General features: G+C 43.0%; 1 protein-coding gene and 1 long non-coding RNA gene across 2 annotated transcripts; one reads left to right on the top strand and one right to left on the bottom strand.

The window, feature by feature from the left end:
* Positions 1-4315: 4315 nt before the first annotated feature.
* LOC125382890 lies at positions 4316-7396 on the bottom strand. The gene is made up of 5 exons (XR_007222550.1): positions 7324-7396; positions 6803-6951; positions 6054-6077; positions 5264-5383; positions 4316-4403 (listed from the first exon to the last, which is right to left on the bottom strand). It is a non-coding gene; the product is annotated as an uncharacterized LOC125382890 (long non-coding RNA).
* Positions 7397-15543: 8147 nt separating this feature from the next.
* LOC124111521 (ankyrin repeat domain-containing protein 50-like) lies at positions 15544-19986 on the top strand. Its single transcript, XM_046471257.2, has 2 exons — positions 15544-15662; positions 17522-19986. Exons 1-2 carry the CDS (start codon positions 15611-15613, stop codon positions 18337-18339), a joined length of 870 nt encoding a protein of 289 aa, XP_046327213.2. The 5' UTR covers positions 15544-15610; the 3' UTR covers positions 18340-19986.
* The last annotated feature ends 1746 nt before the right edge of the window (positions 19987-21732 follow it).

The following is a 21732-nucleotide window of genomic DNA, read 5'->3' as shown; positions in this document are numbered from 1 at the left end:
TTCCGTTGGATTCCTGATAGAATTGACCCCCGGAACCTGTGCATGTTGCCGATTTGTTTGTTTGATTGTTTGTTGTTTAACGCCGTACTCAGCAATATGCCAGCTATGTGACGGCGGTATGGAAATAATTGAGTCTTGATCCGACAATCCAGTGATTGACATCATGAGTATCGATCCACGCAATTGGGATACGATGACATGTATCAACCAAGTCAGCGAGTCTGAGCACACGATCCCGTTAGTCGCCTCTTACGACAAGCATTGTCGCCTTTTACAGCAAGCATGGGTTGCTGAAGACCTATTCTACTCCTGATCTTCACGGGTGGCATGTTGTCGATTAACTAGATCGGTGGATTGTGCGTTATCATGACCAGATTGCGTGGATCTTTGGTCACTGACATGCTCTCAATCACTGGATTGTCTGGTCAAGACTAGATTATATTTATAGCTTGACAATTGCTGACTACAACACTCACTCACTCACTTGCTTTTATACTTATGACATAGTCCGAATCGTACAATGGACTGTTATTTCTTGTGATTATGGAAAGGGTTTTGTTGCTTATATTTACTTTGGGTATTACCGTTTCAATAATATACCGTTACTATTGCTATTGTTATTACTGTTCCTATTGCTAATAGACCAGGGGGCACGGGTGGCCCAGACGTCTAAGGCGCCGCGATTCGCTGTGCAGAGTTGCGTCCCCTGGACACGCCAGAAACCTATGATTGTGGGTTCGAATCCCGGTTCGCCCCGATTATGTTTCTAGGTTTGTCAGCACCATACCCGTGCTCGTGGGTTTCACCGAAGGGGTAAACGTCTGACCTGCATCATTTCGGGCTTTCCTCCCACATTAAGCTGACTCGCCCCGATATAACTGGAATAATGTTAAAAGCGCAGTTAAACCCAACTCACTCACTCACTCACTTTTGGACCCGTGAAGATCCGGGTTAGAATAGGTCTTCAGCAACCCATGCTCACTCTGAAAGGCGAGTGTGGCGTTAAACAACAAACAAACAACTGTTATTGTTATTATTTAGAGAAATCCATAACAGATGATATTCAGTATGTCCAATTAATGGCAACAGTTTTCACAATAAAGGACACATTTGCAACTTCGTATATGTCAATTCCCTTCACCACCACACATAAATGAGTGCATTAAATGCAGCCAAGCCAAATGCTGCACCTGACTATGAGTTCACCATGTACGCTCGAATATGGCGGCGAGTTCCTCTACATTGAAATCATCAACATTCATCAAAATGTTTTTCCCTAATGTAAAAACTGCTGTATCACTGTCGAATTAGGAAGCTCGTGAAATAAATATGAATTGCACTGTTTGGCCATGTAAAGGACGAGATAAGCAAAGCTTTCCTGGTCCATCAATTCCAACATTGTCACAGTCTTTCCTGGTGATTATTTAAGGTAACGAATAAAAGCTCGATGTCATTGATGTTTTTTGCATGATTGGGTCCTAAACAGCGTGCCATGACGTACCACAAAAAATCGTTAATGTGGGACCACGCCTCACTATCTGGAGCTGAAGGCTAGACGTTGTTATTGCAGCCAACTCTATCTTTAGAGAAGACGAAGAAGAAGATTACTGTATTTACTTGTGACATATTGCATGAAAAATAAGTGAATTTGGTTTATTGGACAGTATTTCAGTCATATCTCGGTGTATCAGCTTGATTTGGGAGGAAGTGATCCAGGTCTTAGGAGTTGACATTATTGGTGAAAGCCATCACCACGGGTGTGGTGATGAAACCAGAAACATCATCAAGGCGAATCTGGGATCCATCCATCCATCCAACCATCATGTTGTTTTCACAATATATTGTTACCATAGTAGTGGCCCGGTAGATATCACAGCAGGGGCCTGATAGTGCTGATTAGTCTTTTACGTTCCTTGATAAGCCTCTGGGGCGTATAGTAAGCCAACGCCATGCGTTGTCGATGTGTGTGACATTAGGTGACATTAGGTGCTCCCGTTCGATTCCCAAACCCCGGACAACCCTGGTGAATGCGACTTGACAATTTTTTGGCACCTACGTTAACATGGTTGACCAATGCGGGATTATATTAACTGATTGACTTCGGTTGACCAAAGTTGCCAACACCTACTCAAGCCCTGGGATGCGATACTCTGTCAAAGCCTCGTCAAAGGTAATTAGTCTCAGTGATTGATTCAGTCATGAATAAAAGCATTCAATGAATATAACTAACTAGGAATTGATAGTATAAGTGTATTCTAATGTTTGGTAGGGTAATTTTACTTTCGAATATAGTTATTTAAACTGTGAGACAAAACGAACTCTACCTTTCAGTTGATTTTTTCATCTCCTTTTTATGTACAATTGAAAATATCTTAAGTTAGCGATATTATATAAAATGAACTGTACTGTACTAATCAAAGAGTACTTTGAACATAATTTGATTTAAAATTTATAAAAATATATTCAAAATCCGCCAAATACACAACTGCTGATGGGTATCTTAGACATCTTATAAACATAATAAATTTTCCCTTCTTTTCTCAAACATTTCAAACATGGGGTCATGTGGCTGCCAATTCATTTCTTACCCCGGTCAATTCTATTTTAACAAATTATTCAACCACAGATTACTTTTTACAAATTGTTGCAGGAAAGAGTGATGCTTAAACAAAACTAATCAAATTTAACAACGGTTCTTTCAATTTCAAATTACATAAAATACACCAATATCGGTATACTTTCTTTTACCTCTCAGTTTAAATCCTTTAGAATCAACGTTGATGTCCAGAAACTTCCTACATTGTAACCATATGGGGAATCGTGTCTGGGTCAATAATCATAGTGTTGTAGTGTTATAACAATGATTATTACCCTCGTGGTTGAGATACAGGTGGTAAGATACTAAATTCGTACTTCACACGTGTATCGTACAAGGTTGACCTCGTTTTATTCGTTTTGATTTGATAACCCTTGACTTCTGTCACACCGGAACTACTTTTTTCATTCATAAAAAAAATCACGAAACGTCATTCTATTTGAAACTACAATGCAGAATTGAAGAAATGAGAGACATTTACACACACTGTATTAAACCAAACAAGATAGTCACACGCATCAACTTCGCTTTGCATTCTATATCAGTTATGCACAGAGCTACTACAGACATTATATAATAGAGCTTATCCATTTGCAATGTATTACTACGGATCGATAGATCGAGGGTCCCTATGAGCGTGAAGGCACCCAACCAATTTCTCGACTTTCAATTTGATTTAACATAAAGGGATACGCGTGGTGAAATGAAGTCATTTTTAACTATCTGGATATATATCGGGACTTACGTTGGATGCTCGCATCGACTCAGGACCACGCATTCTTGAGATTTATGTGATTATCTTACGTACGTAATAATGGATACATGTCTACAGCATATCAAACGTGCACATACATATCAAACATCAACCAGTCTCGATTATCTGACGGAACAGTTTCCACTTGGTGTAAATATATTATATAAATATTGCAATATTACAAGAGCGATTTAGGCAATATTTATTTCCTTGCAGCTTTGTCTAGCCACCTGGCTTGTTCACCACGTGACCCCAAATGGAGTGCACGCCGAGAAGGAATAACAGCACAGGCGAGACTTTTCGGAAATATTATAATTATGAATATTATTTGAGAAACAAATATGTAGCAGGGAATACCTGCATCCTTCGTGTAACATGTTATTCATGTATTCATATTTGTATTTATCCTTGAAAAAATATATAATTGACTCTATAACTTTTCAATTGATGTTCCGTTCTGAAAATGGAAATCTTTGCTATAATGGGTCCGCATTGCACGATCATAACAGTTCCTACAGGCAATACAAGCTGATGTGTGTGTTTGACATTCACTCAGACCGCCTCCATGGTCTAGTGGAGAGCGGAAGGTTCGGGGTTCGATCCCCGGACGCGTCATACCAAAAAACGTTAAAAGATGGTACTTGTTGTTACCCTGCCTGGCGCACGGCATTAAGACCCTAAAACAAGTACTGGTCGGCTTGAAGTCAGTATACTGTGTCTCGGTGGGGTATTCATGGTAAACTGCAGCAAGGTATCTCACTGGGGTAGCACTATAAAATCGGCTTTAGTCCGGACTAGTTCAAGCAGGCACACACACACACACACACAAATGCATGCTGCTCGTTATATAAGTATAATTATCTTGAACACGACGTCAAACCTCACCTCACATACACTTAAGTACGTATATGCGCAACTATTTGTAAGAGTCACCTAAATATGTTAAACAAAACAAAACTACTTCATCAACATACAACATTTATTTCTTGTAATGCATGCACATCGCATAATTCAGATGCCGGATTCTGGGCCGCCTGTGGTACCCCGCCATCGCTGAAATACACAAGGTCGTGGTTATTACAAAATGAACACACCAAATGCCAGTATAACACTATTTGTCGTCACGTCATATGTCAAGTCCTCAGCTATCATATTGTAACCAAAGATAGAATAATGGATTGGTCTAAGGCCTCGCGATTCACTCTGCATATCCACTATCCATACCTCTTTCCACTGTAGTGACTTCGAACACCCAATTAGCAAGGAATATATTCCTTGGGCCATCTTCGTGATTTGAGGTCACTGGGTCACTGAGTTTCCAGCATTAAGCTGACATTTCGTGAACCAGCGGTACAATTTACCTACTCACCCAAATAAGACTACCTCTGTCTGTCTGGAGACAATACCGACTTGTAAATTCACAAACAGTTTCTTAATACGTAAGCTTCAGATGACGGATTGAGTAATACAAAGGAAAGTATATGAGTGAGTGAGTATGGTTTTACGCCGCTTTTATCAATATTTCAGCAACCACAGCGGGGGACACCGGAAATGGGCTTCACACATTGTACCCATGTCGGGAATCGAACCTAGGTCTTAGGTGTGACGAGCGAACGCTTTACCCACGAGGCTAACTCCCGCCCCTAGGAAAGGATAATTTGAACTATGAATGGAAACCGTTGTAGGAAAAATACTGACTTCTTTCAAACTGTTCTACATTTGTATTCAGCTAATTGTATTGTAAAATTGTAAGATAATAATAACGAATGTTAATAAACATTGGTTCTATAAATATGAACTCATCATGAACATGTTGACTTATGTGGTATTGACCGAAGAACACTCGACAGTGCAAGGTCAATTTAAATGGATTGTGCAATGTATTATAATAATATTATTAATATGTTCAATACCTTATGGTTAATACTTCTTCTGTGTGGGGTATTTTGGGTAGTACGGGTATCCTGTCGGGTAGTACGGGTAGTGGCTTGGGTAGCTACCCTCACCATAGGATGGTACAGATCGTCGGTACCCTGGTCAAGGTAAAACAAGATGTTAAAACTATGTCAGATACATCATGAAGACAATGACAGGATGTCTTAGTTCAAACACGTGTGTGTTGTGATATTAGATAATTCAATGGGAAGAGACGTAAATATTACATCGACACTACTGACATAATTGTATCCATATAATATTATAGAAAGTTTATTTGATAAAAGTTACATGTGGCACTGATTACTTACTTTCATGTAATCCCGTTTGCAAGAGATAATGTTTGTGATATAAATGATTGCAATATAAATAAACATTGTATTTAAATTTACGAAAAGATACATGATTTTTAAGACCGAAATCCATTATGTAACAAATGTTATATTTGGGATTTCACTTTTTCAGTAAAGTACAGATTCTAGTACTATTGTGGGTTGAGTCCCATCCAGGATTCGAACGCAAACTGCCAGAGTGAGGCACCTAATCACCAGAACACAATGTCAGCTTCCACAAAAACGAAAGTCCGACAACTGGCAAGCAAGCCAGGGACGGGACTCAACCAAAATACTTTACTTAGAAAGTGTTACCCCAAACATAACTTTTGTTACATTTGACCATTTTTTAAATGGCATTGTGTACTAGAATTCACACGAACTTCATAATATTATGATATGATATGAAGAAGAACTTGGAATATTATTTACTCACTTCCGTAATAGCCTCCATACTTATCTGGAAGAAATCATATACAGTATACAGCCAGGTGAATATATTTCAGTTCGTATACATTCAGCCATCAAAACATCATTGACTATGCACTAGTGGTAAGATGGCAGTGTAAAGGCATGGCGAACGATAGCTGATAATAACTGTATTTGCCATCCAAAACAGGATCTTCCACAGGAGATATCTCTTGGGAGATATCTCCGAGGATGACTGAAATTACATAACAATACTTTGCAGACCTATGTGGCGTCATCTGTTTCATGATGTCACCATCAAATGGCATCCCAAAACGGTCTGCCACTGTTTGTTTGTTTGTTGTTTTACACCGCACTCAGCAATATTCCAGCTATATGACGGCTGAAGACCTGGATCTTCACATAGAGACACAGAGAGAGAGAGAGAGAGAGAGAGAGAGAGAGAGAGAGCGAGAGAGAGAGAGAGAGAGAGAGAAAAGGAGAGAGAGAGAGAGAGGGGGGATCGTGGGAAAGTAGAAAGTAGCGGGTGCTGGTTCGAGTTACGTCGAATTCAGAAAATATTTGTTGCCAATTGTCGTAGATCGATGCTCATGGTGTCAATAACTGGATTGTCTGGTCCAGGCTGCCGTCATATAGCTGGAATAATGCTGAGAGCGGCGTTAGGCATAAAGAAAGAAACAAAGAAACTCTACTATCTCTCATATATACAGTTTCACCAGAATGGTGTTGAACTGGGTACGTCGTGGTAGTACTGACCTTGTTTGGGGTATCCAGGGTAGCTCCCTCCGGGATACAAACCCGGTTTCTGACCGTGGTACGGATACTGGTCGTACACAGCACCGGAACACACCAGCACGCATGCGCATATCAGGGCAACAGACAAGATAGATGCCATGGTTCAGATTCTGAAAGAGATGAATTATTTTTAGCTGTTTTCAAATGTTTTGACAAGACGATATACAACTTCGATAGCATCTACACATTGTAGATCATAATACATGATATTCATTGTTAAGACCGCAACAGAATACAGAAGTTCAGAAGCAGACATCTAGATGAAACCACACCTTCTTAAGATGGCTTTGCTGTATAGGTAAGTTCATTTACAAAGCCCCTACCCAAACATTATATTTGCTTTTAGCACTTGGATGTCAACATATATAAAAAGCTTCAAAGTTTGAACAGCGTAAATAAAGGTGCTTTTTCTGACAAATTTCCTAGTATTACCATCTAGCAATACACCAAGTTGTTTGCTAAGGAAAGAAGAAAAGACTCACCAGAAAGTCAGCAATCAGTCTGGAGAGAAAGATGTCAGTGTTCTTGAAAAGGCACGCGGGTCTTATATACACGTTGAACCGACGAGACGTTTTTTCGATGCATTATCTTATCATAAATTATTTGGCATCATGCGCCTTCATCCTGTAACATACTTTGCTGGTCATGTCACGGTAGACTGCCCAGCGACAGGGACAAAAAATGGTGCAATAAGTTGTGAGGTCTTCCGCCATTGAATTTTTTCAGCTGTCATTTCTGTTTTAATTATTCACGTGAAACTATCAGAAAACACTCATGGGATGGTTGCTTTCGTTTTCGGTAGATCGGTTCTTCTACACATATTCACTTCTTCACTCTCATCCAATAGCATTGTTTCCGTTGGATTCCTGATAGAATTGACCCCCGGAACCTGTGCATGTTGCCGATTTGTTTGTTTGTTTGTTTGTTGTTTAACGCCGTACTCAGCAATATGCCAGCTATGTGACGGCGGTATGGAAATAATTGAGTCTTGATCCGACAATCCAGTGATTGACATCATGAGTATCGATCCACGCAATTGGGATACGATGACATGTATCAACCAAGTCAGCGAGTCTGAGCACACGATCCCGTTAGTCGCCTCTTACGACAAGCATTGTCGCCTTTTACGGCAAGCATGGGTTGCTGAAGACCTATTCTACTCCTGATCTTCACGGGTGGCATGTTGTCGATTAACTAGATTGGTGGATTGTGCGTTATCATGACCAGATTGCGTGGATCTTTGGTCACTGACATGCTCTCAATCACTGGATTGTCTGGTCAAGACTAGATTATATTTATAGCTTGACAATTGCTGACTACAACACTCACTCACTCACTCACTCACTCACTCACTTGCTTTTATACTTATGACATAGTCCGAATCGTAAAATGGACTGTTATTTCTTGTGATTATGGAAAGGGTTTTGTTGCTTATATTTACTTTGGGTATTACCGTTTCAATATTATACCGTTACTATTGCTATTGTTATTACTGTTCCTATTGCTAATAGACCAGGGGGCACGGGTGGCCCAGACGTCTAAGGCGCCGCGATTCGCTGTGCAGAGTTGCGTCCCCTGGACAAGTCAGAAACCTATGATTGTGGGTTTAAATCCCGGTTCGCCCCGATTACGTTTCTAGGTTTGTCAGCACCATACCTGTGCTCGTGGGTTTCATCGAAGGGGTAAACGTCTGACCTGCATCCCTTCGGGCTTTCCCGGTCTATGTACAGTAGTCTCAGTATTGGTGTGCATTCTTTCGTCAAAATGTGTCGTCATGTGACTGGCTCCTCGTCAAATCGAAAATCCGTATATTCTGTAAACCTCCCATTGCATGAGCGCGCGCGTGTGCGTGTGCGTGTGCGTGTGCGTGTGCGTGTGCGTGCGCAGAGAAGAGAAGTAAGTAAGCAGAGATGTGTCCGATATGATCCAATTAATGACGAATCTAATCAGTCAAGTGTTACCACAGAGCGTCTTTATTATTATTAGATATGCTGCATGTGATTTCCAAACTTTACACGCTAAACCTGCATTGTTTTGCGGTGGATCATGCAACAAAGTTCCACTAATAATGTGACGTGATTGTAAATTTTGTGGTGCAGGTCCCCGTTCCACAAGTCAATGGTAGCGCAACGACAGTCGGAAGCCTATGAGGTGAGGTGAAATTGGGTTTAACGTTGCGTCCAAGATTATTGCACTTATATAGCGACGTGCATGTACCTGTGTGTGTTTGTGTGGCTGCTTGTTCTAGTCCGGACTGATACCGATTTATAGTGCTAGCTCACTGAGATACCATGCCGCAGTTTAACATGAGTACCCCACTCAGACACAGTATACGGACCCCGAGCCGACTAGTCCTTGTTTTAGCCTCTTAATATCTTAATATGGCGGCGAGTTCCGCTACATTCAAATCTTCAACATTTATCAAAATGCTTTTCTCTAATGTAGAAACTGCTGTATCACTGTCGAATTAGGAAGCTCATGAAATAAATATGAAATGCACTGTTTAGCCATGTAAAGGACGAGATAAGCAAAGCTTTCCTGGTCCATCAATTCCAACATTGTCACAGTCTTTCCTGTTGATAATTTAAAAGTGATGAATAAAATCTGATGTTTTTTGCATGATTGGGTGCAAACAGAGAGCCATGACGTACCACAATCATTAATGAGGGACCACGCCTCATAATCTGGAGCCTGGGGCAAGTCGTTGTTATTGCAGCCAGCTGTGCAACTGACACGGTTTCTTTAAAAATTAAGATTGCTGTATTTACTTGTGACATATTGCATGACAGATATGTAAGTTTATTTCATCGTCACTGTGAACAGTATCTCAGTTATATCTCGGTGTATCAGCTTGATGTGGGAGGCAGAGATCCAGGTCTTAGGAGTTGACATCTTTGGTGAAACCCAAGACCACGGGCAGGGTGATGAAACCAGGAACGTCAAGGCGAACCTAGGACCCATCCCCTCCCATTCCACCCCATCCACCCTATCCCATCCCAGTGAAGGTCCGGGTTAGAAAAGATCCCCAGCAACCCATGTTTGTCATAAGAGGCGACTAACGGGATTGGGTGGTCAGGCTAGCTGACTTGGTTGATGCATGTCATCGTATCCCAATTGCGTGGATCGATGCTCATGACGTCAATCACTGGATTGTCTGGTCAAGACTCGATTATTTACAGACGGCCGTCATATAGATGGAATATTGCTGAGTGCGGTGTTAAACAATGAACAAACAGTGGCAGAACGTTTTGGGATGCCATTTGATTGTGACATCATGAAACAGATGACGTCACAAAGTATTGTTATGTTATTTAAGTCATCCTCGGATATATCTCTAGGGATCCAGGGAAATGTAAGACTAATTAAACTATGTATCCATTGTCTTTGACTGTGCATTAACTGAATTGTTAGTTAAACACCTCGTGGCAGTGCGGAACTTATTCCCCTATACCTATTAACATTTTCACGATTAACGGCGACACAGAAGAAGCTATGTGATATTAACAATGACTGGCCTTTGACGATCCAGGGAAGAATAGGTCTTCAGCAACCCATGTTTGTCGTAAAAGACGACTATGCTTGTCGTAAGAGGCGACTAACGGGATCGGAATGGACCAAGTAAAGGATTGTACGTGCGCATCAAATTGATTAAATGCTAATAGATTACTGATCTGAGAATGGACTTTTCTGTGTAATTTGGTTATGTGACCTAGTGCTTGCACTGACATATGTTTGCCATACAACAACGAGATGCATCGCGACAAAATTTATCCTCAAACGATAGATGATATATGTAAGTTCAAATACATTTGGTTACAACAAATAGTTTGCGTCCTTTGGGCACGCCAGAAACCTATGATTGTGGGTTCGAATCCCGGTTCGCTCCCATTATGTTTCTAGGTTTGTCAGCACCATGCCCGTGCTCGTGGATTTCACGGAAGAAGTAAACGTCCGAGACCTGCATCACTTCGGGCTTTCCTCCCACATTAAGCTGGAACGATGTGACGTGAATGGAATACTGTTAAACACGGCGATAAACCCAACTCAATCACTCACTCACTCACTCACTCACTTAACTCACTTACTCACTCACTTACTCACTACATCAAATAGTTTTGAATAATATGATCATTAGATGAGCAATTTGATTATTTTTTGTCAGTATGATGAGTGGTTTTAAGACGCTTTTAGTATACACGGCGGGGGACACCAGCAATGGGCTTCACACATTGTGAGTGAGTGAGTGAGTAAGTATGGTTTTACGCCGCTTTTAGCAATATTCCAGCAATATCACGGCGGGGGACACCAGAAATGGGCTTCACACATTGTACCCATGTCGGGAATCGGACCCGGGTCTTCGGCGTGACGAGCCAACGCTTTAACCACTAGGCTACCCGACCGCCCTCACACATTGTGAATCGAACCCGGGTCTTCGACGTTACGTGCAAACGCTACAAGGTTACCCTATGCCACCGCCTTTTATCTGTTAAACATTACCGCAGTGGTCAGTAACAGAGGCAGTGATATTACATCTAGAGACCCATGATGATCCGGGGTAGAATAGGTTTTCAGCAACCCATGCTTGCCGTGAAAGGCTACTATGCTTGTCGTAAGAGGATATCTAACGGGATCGAGTTGTCACGCTCGCTGACTTGGTTGATACATGTCATCGATCCCAATTGCGACCGCCGTCATATAGCTGGAATATTGCTGAGTGCGGCGTTAAACAACAAACTCACTCACTCACTCACTCACTCACTTTCAGTACAGGACGTCAAAATGGCCGACACACGCGATGTGGGAGATCACAAAGCTGGCGGTGAACGGGTAGAAATTAGTTGCAAAACAAATGTTAAATTTGCCGATCACTTCATATCACAACAAAGACTTGTAAATCAATTTAAAATGACTTTCACTGTCGGTCTATGTACAGTAGTCTCAGTATTGGTGTGCATTCTTTCGTCAAAATGTGTCGTCATGTGACTGGCTCCTCGTCAAATCGAAAATCCGTATATTCTGTAAACCTCCCATTGCATGAGCGCGCGCGTGTGCGTGTGCGTGTGCGTGTGCGTGCGCAGAGAAGAGAAGTAAGTAAGCAGAGATGTGTCCGATATGATCCAATTAATGACGAATCTAATCAGTCAAGTGTTACCACAGAGCGTCTTTATTATTATTAGATATGCTGCATGTGATTTCCAAACTTTACACGCTAAACCTGCATTGTTTTGCGGTGGATCATGCAACAAAGTTCCACTAATAATGTGACGTGATTGTAAATTTTGTGGTGCAGGTCCCCGTTCCACAAGTCAATGGTAGCGCAACGACAGTCGGAAGCCTATGAGGTGAGGTGAAATTGGGTTTAACGTTGCGTCCAAGATTATTGCACTTATATAGCGACGTGCATGTACGTGTGTGTGTTTGTGTGGCTGCTTGTTCTAGTCCGGACTGATACCGATTTATAGTGCTAGCTCACTGAGATACCATGCCGCAGTTTAACATGAGTACCCACTCAGACACAGTATACGGACCCCGAGCCGACTAGTCCTTGTTTTAGCCTCTTAATATCGAGCGCCAGACCGGGTAACAACAAGTACCATCTTTTAACGTCTTTTGGTATGACGCGGCCGGGGATCGAACCCCGGACCTTCCGCTCTCCGGGCGGACGCGCTACCACTAGACCACGGAGGCGATCGTAAGTCTATGAGTTACGATAACCTTAGCGCTACGATAGCTTTGTGGAACGGACTCCTAAGTTGGTTGGTTTGTTTGTTGTTTAACGCCGCACTCGGCAATATTCCAGCTATATGACGGCGGTCTGTAAATAATCGAGTCTGGACCAGACAATCGAGTGATTGACATCATGAGCATCGATCCACGCAATTGGGATCGATGAAATGCATCAACCAAGCCAGCGAGCCTGACCACCCGGTCCCGTTAGTCGCCTCTTAAGACAAGCATAGTCGCCTTTCACGGCAAGCATGGGTTGCTGAAGACATAATCTACCCCGGATCTCCACGGGTGGAATGAGTAAATTGTGTTTATTTAACGCCGCAATTGCAGTTATATCACAGTGTGTCAGTTGAATGTTGCAGTAAAACCCCTAAAGTGATATATGTCTCAGACGTTTATACAACTTCGGTGAAACCCACGTCGCCTCTCACGGCAAGCATTGGTAGCTGAAGACCCTTTATATCCCGGATACTCAATTGTTAAATTAATGCGTGTCAAATTTTGACGTGTTTAAAGTATGATTCTGTTGAACACAAATGGAGTAAGCTGTGGATTCGCGTATGCATATATATAAACGGAAAAGTATTAAATAAAACACTAAACTCACTCCCGTGTAATACCAATGCAATTTTATGAAACTGGTGAAAACTTTTGGAATCTGACTCGCCCTCAGAAAGTATAACTATTCACGAGTTTCATAAAATTGGTATTACACGGGAGTGAGTTTAGCATTCTATGTGACATTATACATACGTCAGCAACAAATACGTCTCTCAGCAACAAATAAGTCTAATAGCAACAAATGCGTCTGTCACTTACATGTATAATACATTATGAAATATATACTGTTCATACTGTTTCATCAGTGGGATGCATTGACTAACACCTTCATATACAGGATTATCTTGAGACCCCGCTGAGGTGTCAGGTATATGACAAGGGGGCGTTTCTGATTGTGATAGTGTGTAGAGGAGGTCATTGTCCTCGACAGTGTTAACCTTCTATGTTATAATAATGTGATCGGACAAAGTCCATGGACATTTGGACAACAGCTGATAGGACGTTTGCATTACGTCTTGTGATGATATAACAGTAAGTAAGCCATATACGTTCAAATGTATTTTACTGTCGATTATTTGTCGAATGACATGTGCCGATAAGAGTACTAAAGTTAAGTATATAGTGAGGGGCGTTTGTATCTTAACGTGTGATAACCTGAGTGAGTGAGTGAGTGAGTTTGGTTTTACGCCGCTTTTAGGAATATTCCAGCAATATCACGGCGGGGGACACCTGAAATGGGCTTCACACATTGTACCCATGTCGGGAATCGAACCCGGGTCTTCGGCGTGACGAACGAACGCTTTAACCACTAGGCTACCCGACCGCCCCCCTGAGTGAGTAACCGAGTGACCGAGTGACCGAGTGAGTGAGGGAGGGAGCGAGCGAGGGAGCGAGCAAGCCAACCAGCCAGCCAGCCAGCTAGCCAGTCAGTCAGTCAGTGTGTCAGTATGTATGGTTTGACGCCGCTTTTAGCAATACTCCAGTAATATAACTAAAATTGGGCCCCACATATTGAATTCAAGTTGTGAATCGAAACGGGGCCTTCGAGTTTGCCGAAATTCTGTTTCTACCACATCCGTGGGTTTCACCGAAGTTGTATAAACGTCTGAGACATATATCACTTTAGGGGTTTTACTGCAACATTCAACTGACACACTGTGATATAACTGCAATTGCGGCGTTAAATAAACACAATTTACTCATTCCACCCGTGAAGATCCGGGGTAGAATAGGTCTTCAGCAACCCATGCTTGCCGTGAAAGGCGACTATGCTTGTCTTAAGAGGCGACTAACGGGATCGGGTGGTCAGGCTCGATGACTTGGTTGATGCATGTCATCGTATCCCATGGATCGATGCTAAGGATGTCAATCACTAGATTGACTGGTCCAGACTCGATTATTTACAGACCACCGTCATATAGCTGGAATATTACTGGGAGCGGCGTTAAACAACAACCAAACAAAACAGTAAAGCCTCGTTTATCCGGACGGCACCGTTCCCAGTGAAATTGCCCGATAAAACAATGTCCAGGAATATTGAATTATTGCTAATTAAATTGCTTTTTGCAAAAAGCTTTCAACATTTCTTTTACGGTAGAGATGTGGAGGACATTTTCAAATTTGACGAACCGTAACAAAAATGATGACTTCCACCATAACGTTCCAGTATTTTGTTTTATGAACAATTGACTTGCCTTTGCACGTGTTTATGACGGTACGGCATGTGGGACAGGATATGCTCACCTTTTTTGCGAACACCTTGCGTTATCACTATGTGATAGTGATTCATAAATAAAAGCAACAAAACACTTTCCATATTCATAAGAAATCTCTGCCAAAAACAGTTTGGAATGTACAATTCCGAATACTGTTATTGTTTTAGCTGAAGTACTCTACTCAGCGCTAATAAGCGGTGCTATTTGGTGTGTGATTAGATTAATGTAAGGTTGGATGAAGGTAGGGATTGTCCTGTAAACCTGACAGAGGACATTTTGTTAAGATATAAATCCACTGATGCTTGAGAGGAGGGAGTGTCGCATTCATATTGAGTCGCCTTTTGGGCTGGGGGCCAGCGGTCGCATTCTTTTAGAGACGCATTAATTTCACGTTTTACAGTATATCATGAGCATGTGTTTATGAATCACTATCAAATAGGGATGATACCAGGTGTTGGCTAAAGAAGAGCGTATCCTGTCCCACCGTTGACACCCGTTACATGCTTGTGATATACTAGTTGTCGGAATCGCACAATCGATTTCTTATGATTATGGAAATGTTTAATGTCGCTCTTTTTTTTGTTAATAAATAAATAATAACAGCATTGGTCCAAATCTGGAACATGTTCATATAATATCATATATATACGAATACCAATAAAAGTGCGTGTTTTGTCTCTGTTTTTGTAGGAATTTATCGGGAATGTCGATATCGTGGAAAACAGAGTTGAGTGTTTAGATACTTTATCTCGTTCAACATCGGATGACCAGCAGGGGGATGGAATCACGACGGCGGCTTCATCCACGTGCCAGAGGTGAGAACAGAGGGCAGATGAAGATGAGGATGTGTTACTTCGTACTTGTGTGTGGTTTGGAAATGAAAAATATCCCTAAGTCCCTGGGTCTGTGTACAGAACATCCCCGAGTCCCTGGGTCTGTGTACAGAACATCCCCGAGTCCTTGGGTCTGTGTACAGAACATCCCTGAGTCCCTGGGTCTGTGTACAGAATATCCCTGAGTCCCTGGGTCTGTGTACATAATATCCCCGAGTCCCTGAGTCTGTGTACAGAACATCCCTGAGTCCCTGGGTCTGTGTACAGAATATCCCCGAGTCCCTTGGTCTTTGTACAGAATATCCCCGAGTCCTTGGGTCTGTGTACAGAACATCCCCCAGTCCCTGGCTCTGTGTACAGAATATCCCCGAGTGCCTGAGTCTGTGTACAGAACATCCCTGAGTCCCTGGGTCTGTGTACAGAACATCCCCGAGTCCTTGGGTCTGTGTACAGAACATCCCCGAGTCCCTTGGTCTTTGTACAGAATATCCCCGAGTCCTTGGGTCTGTGTACAGAACATCCCCCAGTCCCTGGCTCTGTGTACAGAATATCCCCGAGTGCCTGAGTCTGTGTACAGAACATCCCTGAGTCCCTGGGTCTGTGTACAGAACATCCCCGAGTCCTTGGGTCTGTGTACAGAACATCCCTGAGTCCCTGGGTCTGTGTACAGAATATCCCTGAGTCCCTGGCTCTGTGTACAGAATATCCCCGAGTCCCTGAGTCTGTGTACAGAACATCCCTGAGTCCCTGGGTCTGTGTACAGAACATCCCTGAGTCCCTGGGTCTGTGTACAGAACATCCCTGAGTCCCTGGGTCTGTGTACAGAACATCCCCGAGTCCCTGGGTCTGTGTACAGAATATCCCCCAGTCCCTGGGTCTGTGTACAGAATATCCCCGAGTCCCTGGGTCTGTGTACAGAATATCCCCGAGTCCCTGGGTCTGTGTACAGAACATCCCCAAGTCCCTTGGTCTGTGCACAGAACATCCCTGAGACCCTGGCTCTGTGTACAGAATATCCCCGAGTCCCTGGGTCTGTGTACAGAATATCCCCGAGTCCCTGGGTCTGTGTACAGAATATCCCCGAGTCCCTGGGTCTGTGTACAGAACATCCCTGAGTCCCTGGGTCTGTGTACAGAATATCCACTAGTCCCTAGGTCTTTGTACAGAATATCCCCGAGTCCCTGGGTCCGTGTACAGAACATCCCTGAGTCCCAGGCACTTTACCCGTGAAGATTCCGGGGTAGAATAGGTCTTCAGCAACCCATGCTTGCCGTAAAAGGTGACTAAGCTTGTCGTAAAAGGCGACTACCGGGATCGGGTGGTCAGGCTCGCTGACTTGGTTGATGCATGTCATCGATCCTAATTGCGTGGATCGATGCGCATGATGTCAATCACTGGATTGTCTGGTCCAGACTCGATTATTTACACACCACCGTCATATAGCTGGAATATTGCTGAGTGCGGCGTTAAACAACAAATCAATCAATCAATCCCAGGCACTTTGTACATCTCGTTTTGCCCTTGAACACAAACTCCATAACACACATCACCAAGCTAACTTATGTTGTGTCGAATTCAAACACCAAATGCCTACTTGTAGACTTGTGAATAAACAGCGACGCTGAAGAGGCGGCGATAAAACACACTGTTGTTGAGAAAATCCTTTTTCAACTACATGTACGTCAGCAAAATGTTGTTTCAGATTTTACTTTCGGCTTGTAAATTGGATAAATACCTACTCCTCGTTCTTGTCTGAGAATGACAGCTTCTCAGTAAAGACCTCGAAGGTTTTCCTTAACATAAATACCGGCAATTGTTGAGAGTAAGTCTCTCTGTTTCAGTGACACGAAATCCCGCCCGACCCAAAACCCGAAAAGATATTGACCTCCACGATGCATGTGGGAAGGGGGACATGGAGCGAGTGACACGCATCTTGTATGAGAGTCCGGTACGCATTAACAAAAAAGGGCGGTACAGGTGGATACCCGTGATGTGGGCTGCGCACCAGGGACAGAGAGAAGTGTTTGACCTGCTTGTGAGTAAAGGAGGTGATGTGTCACAGGTTGATGATGTTGGGGACAACATCCTTCATGTTGCCTGCTATGGAGGACATGTGGAGATGGTGGAGCATCTCCTCTCAAAGGACATTGTGGACGTCAACACAAGGGGCCGGTACGGTTGGACACCTGCAATGAGGGCTGCATTTCAGGGACACACTGAAGTGTTTGACTTACTTGTGAGTAAAGGAGGTGATATATCACGAGTGGATGATGCTGGAGAAAACATCCTTCATGTTGCATCTTCTGGAGGACATGTGGAAATGGTGAAGCATGTCCTTTCAAAGGATGCCGTGGATATCAATGGGAGAGGACGGCGCGGGAGGACAGCGGTGATGATGGCAGGATACATGGGGCATGAGAAAGTGTTTGACTTGCTTGTGAACAAAGGAGCAGATTTGACTCTAGTTGGTGATAATGGTGACACCATCCTTCACTGGGCCAGTGTCAGTGGGAATATGGAGATCGTGAAGCAGGTCCTCTCACCAGACATTATTGATATCAACGCCAGGGACAAGGACGGTCGGACAGCTTGCATGGTAGCTGGAGACAGCAGTCCAATGTATTCCCTGCTTGTGTCACGAGGCTGTCACGTGAAGTAGGTCTTGTGTTGTGTACTGAGGTCTTTGGTATTCTCGATTGTGTCACGAGGCTGTCACGTGAAGTAGGTATTGTGTTGTGTACTGAAGTCTTGTGTATTCTCTGCTTGTGTCACGAGGCTGTAACGTGAAGTAGGTCTTGTGTTGTGTACTGAGGTTTTTGGTATTCTCTGCTTGTGTCACGAGGCTGGCACGTGAAGTAGATCTTGTGTTGTGTACTGAAGTCTTGTGTATTCTCTGCTTGTGTCACGAGGGTATCAGGGGAAGTACATGTAGGTCTTGTGTTGTGTAGTGAAGTCTTTGGTATTTTCTGCTTGTGTCACGAGGCTGTCACGTGAGGTAGGTCTTTTGTTGTGTACTGAGGTCTTTGGTATTCTCTGCTTGTGTCACGAGGCTGTCACGTGAAGCAGGTCTTGTGTTGTGTACTGAGGTCTTGTGTATTCTCTGCTTGTGTCACGAGGCTGTCACGTGAAGTAGGCCTTGTGTTGTGTACTGAGGTCTTTGGTATTCTCTGCTTGTGTCACGAGGCTGTCACGTGAAGCAGGTCTTGTGTTGTGTACTGAGGTCTTTGGTATTCTCTGCTTGTGTCACGAGGGTATCACGTGAAGTAGGTCTTGTGTTGTGTACTGAGGACTTTGGTATTCTCTGCTTGTGTCACAAGGCTGTCACGTGAAGTACAAAATGTAGGTCTTGTGTTGTGTACTGAGGTCTTTGGTATTCTCTGCTTGTGTCACGAGGCTGTCACGTGAAGTAGGTCTTGTGTTGTGTACTGAGGTCTTTTGTATTCTCTGCTTGTGTCACGAGGGTATCACGTGAAGTAGGTCTTGTGTTGTGTACTGAAGTCTTTGGTATTCTCTGCTTGTGTCACAAGGCTGTCACGTGAAGTACAAAATGTAGGTCTTGTGTTGTGTACTGAGGTCTTTGGTATTCTCTGCTTGTGTCAAGAGGCTGTCACGTGAAGTAGGTCTTGTGTTGTGTAGTGAAGTCTTTGGTATTCTCTGCTTGTGTCAAGAGGCTGTCACGTGAAATAGGTCTTGTGTTGTGTACTGAGGTCTTTGGTATTCTCTGCTTGTGTCACGAGGCTGTCACGTGAAGTAGGTCTTGTGTTGTGTACTGAAGTCTTTGGTATTCTCTGCTTGTGTCACGAGGCTGTCACGTGAAGCAGGTCTTGTGTTGTGTAGTGAAGTCTTTGGTATTCTCTGCTTATTTCACGAGGGTATCACGTGTAGTAGGCCCAGTGTTGTGTACAAATACATTTGTATTTCTATAAGTGTTATTTTTGATCTGCTTACCACAAAGCTGTCACGTCACGCAGGTCTAGTGTATATGCACACGTAAGCTTCAGTCAGTACCTAAATAATACCTTTTCTGGATGCATACGTGTTAGCATACGTAATGGGCGATCTTTTTCAATTTATCTTCCCTTCACTAACCCGCTAGGTGCGCTTACCCGGACCGTCCAACCTTCAACTGACGGCGCGATACGAGCACTACATGTTACTATGACGCCTATAGACAGTTAACTAGTATAACCTTCACCTTTATCGGCAACGGTCACGCTTGTGTGCGGACAGCATATATCATCTTTTCGCCTAAACAATGATTTATCTATTGTCATGCCCGGAAATAAATGTTCCTTGATTTAATGATACATCAGCGATGACCACGACTGACATTTGTTTGTTTGTTTGTTGTTTAATGCCGCACTCAGCAATATTCCAGCTATATGACGGCGGTCTCTAAAATAATCTGGACCAGACAATCCAGTTATTGACATCATGAATATCGATCCACGCAATTGGCAGAAAACGATTGAACTGTTGGTTAAAAATAATCTGACGGCCAAAAGAAACTTTAACCACTTCAAAAATGAAATTATTTTTTTTAAAACCCCACAATTTTGCACTAAATCAATACAAAACACATCGTCCAAACACAACAATGCTCTGTGTAGAATGCACGATGTATGTTTAGAAAATGCGAAAAAGTGAAAAACACCGAAACTAAACGTGCAATAATGGTATATAAATGATACGGACAGTATGTCAGACACTCACACTGACAAAAAAACACACCACAGAAATGCCACGAACACCCGAACAACCTCAATGTTGGTTGAGGAATTAATTTGAAGCGGTCACAGCTGTCCCTAAGTCAATAGAATATGAGCATAAATTGATTATACAGTGTTAATGCCACTTAGGTGAGGTGGGGTGAAACGTGGTTTAACGTTGCGTTCTATTGGACCTTTTAGTGGTGTGTGTGTGTGTGTATGTGTGTGTGTGTATACCTCTGTGTGTGTATGTGTATGTGTGTGTGTGTGTGTGTATACCTCTGTGTGTGTATGTGTGTGTATACCTCTGTGTGTGTATGTGTGTGTGTGTGTGTATTTGTGTGTATACCTCTGTGTGTGTATGTGTGTGTGTTTGTGTGTGTGTGTATGTGGGTGTGTGTTTGTGTGTGTGTGTGTGTATGTGTGTGTGTATGTGTGTGTGTGTGTACGTGTATGTGTGTGTATGTGTGTGTACCTCTGTGTGTGTATGTGTGTGTATGTGTGTATACCTCTGTGTGTGTATGTGTGTGTACCTCTGTGTGTGTATGTGTGTGTAGCCCTCTCTGTATGTGCGTAGCTCTCGCTGTGTGTGTGGCTCTGTGTGTGTGTCTGTAGCTGCGCGCGTGTGTGTAGCTGTGTGTGTTGCTGTGTATATATATATGTGTGAGTGAGTAAGTGTGAGTGTGTATATGTGTGAGTGTGTGTGAGTGTGTATATATGTGAGTGTGTTTGTGTGTGTGTGTGTGTGTAAAGGGGGAGTGGGGACGAGGGACGAAACTACTTTGAAAATATGTGTACCTCAGGTTTTACGAGTGAGTGAGTGAGTGAGTGAGTGAGTGAGTGAGTGAGTGAGTGACCTGAAATGACTAAGGTACAGTACGGCCCTCCGACTACTTGGCCACTCGCACCTCGACAATACTCAACAGTTCCCATGTACGTTGCAAAGATGGATCCAAATAAAGCTAGCTAGTCCATACTAAGCTTGGTTTTATTGGCTAGCCCACTGAGATACCATGGCTCAGTTTGACATGGACAACCCCACTCATACTCAGTCAACTCCGCGTCGACCAGCCCTTGTTTAATGCCGAACGTCAGGCAGGTTAAGTGCCAATCCAACAAAATCATGACACACAACTACACAGATGATCAACAGGGTTTTCAGTTCGCTAACTGTAATACATGTTAATGAGTTGACGGTTCCGCCCTGCACGCATTTTCAGCATCAATCAACTCTGACGTCAAACCATTAAAAGTTGGAGCATTGCCTCGGGAACAAAATTAGTTAAATTAAACACTCATTTTAAACCTATGACGTGTGAAGCAAGACTTAAGCATCCATGTCA

This window comes from Haliotis rufescens, unplaced genomic scaffold (assembly GCF_023055435.1).
Source record: "Haliotis rufescens isolate VD_foot unplaced genomic scaffold, xgHalRufe1.0.p SCAF_21, whole genome shotgun sequence".
Classification (NCBI taxonomy): domain Eukaryota; kingdom Metazoa; phylum Mollusca; class Gastropoda; order Lepetellida; family Haliotidae; genus Haliotis; species Haliotis rufescens.
The sequence above is the reverse complement of the archived record's forward strand: the minus strand, read 5'-3'. Positions and strand labels throughout refer to the sequence as shown.

Bases quoted from the DNA above. Each gene is read 5' to 3' on its own strand.
- LOC124111521 (XM_046471257.2), top strand. From the start codon at position 15,611: ATGACCAGCAGGGGGATGGAATCACGACGGCGGCTTCATCCACGTGCC. The intron at 15,663-17,521 runs GTGAGAACAGAG...TCTCTGTTTCAG, and splicing joins GCTTCATCCACGTGCCAGAG to TGACACGAAATCCCGCCCGA.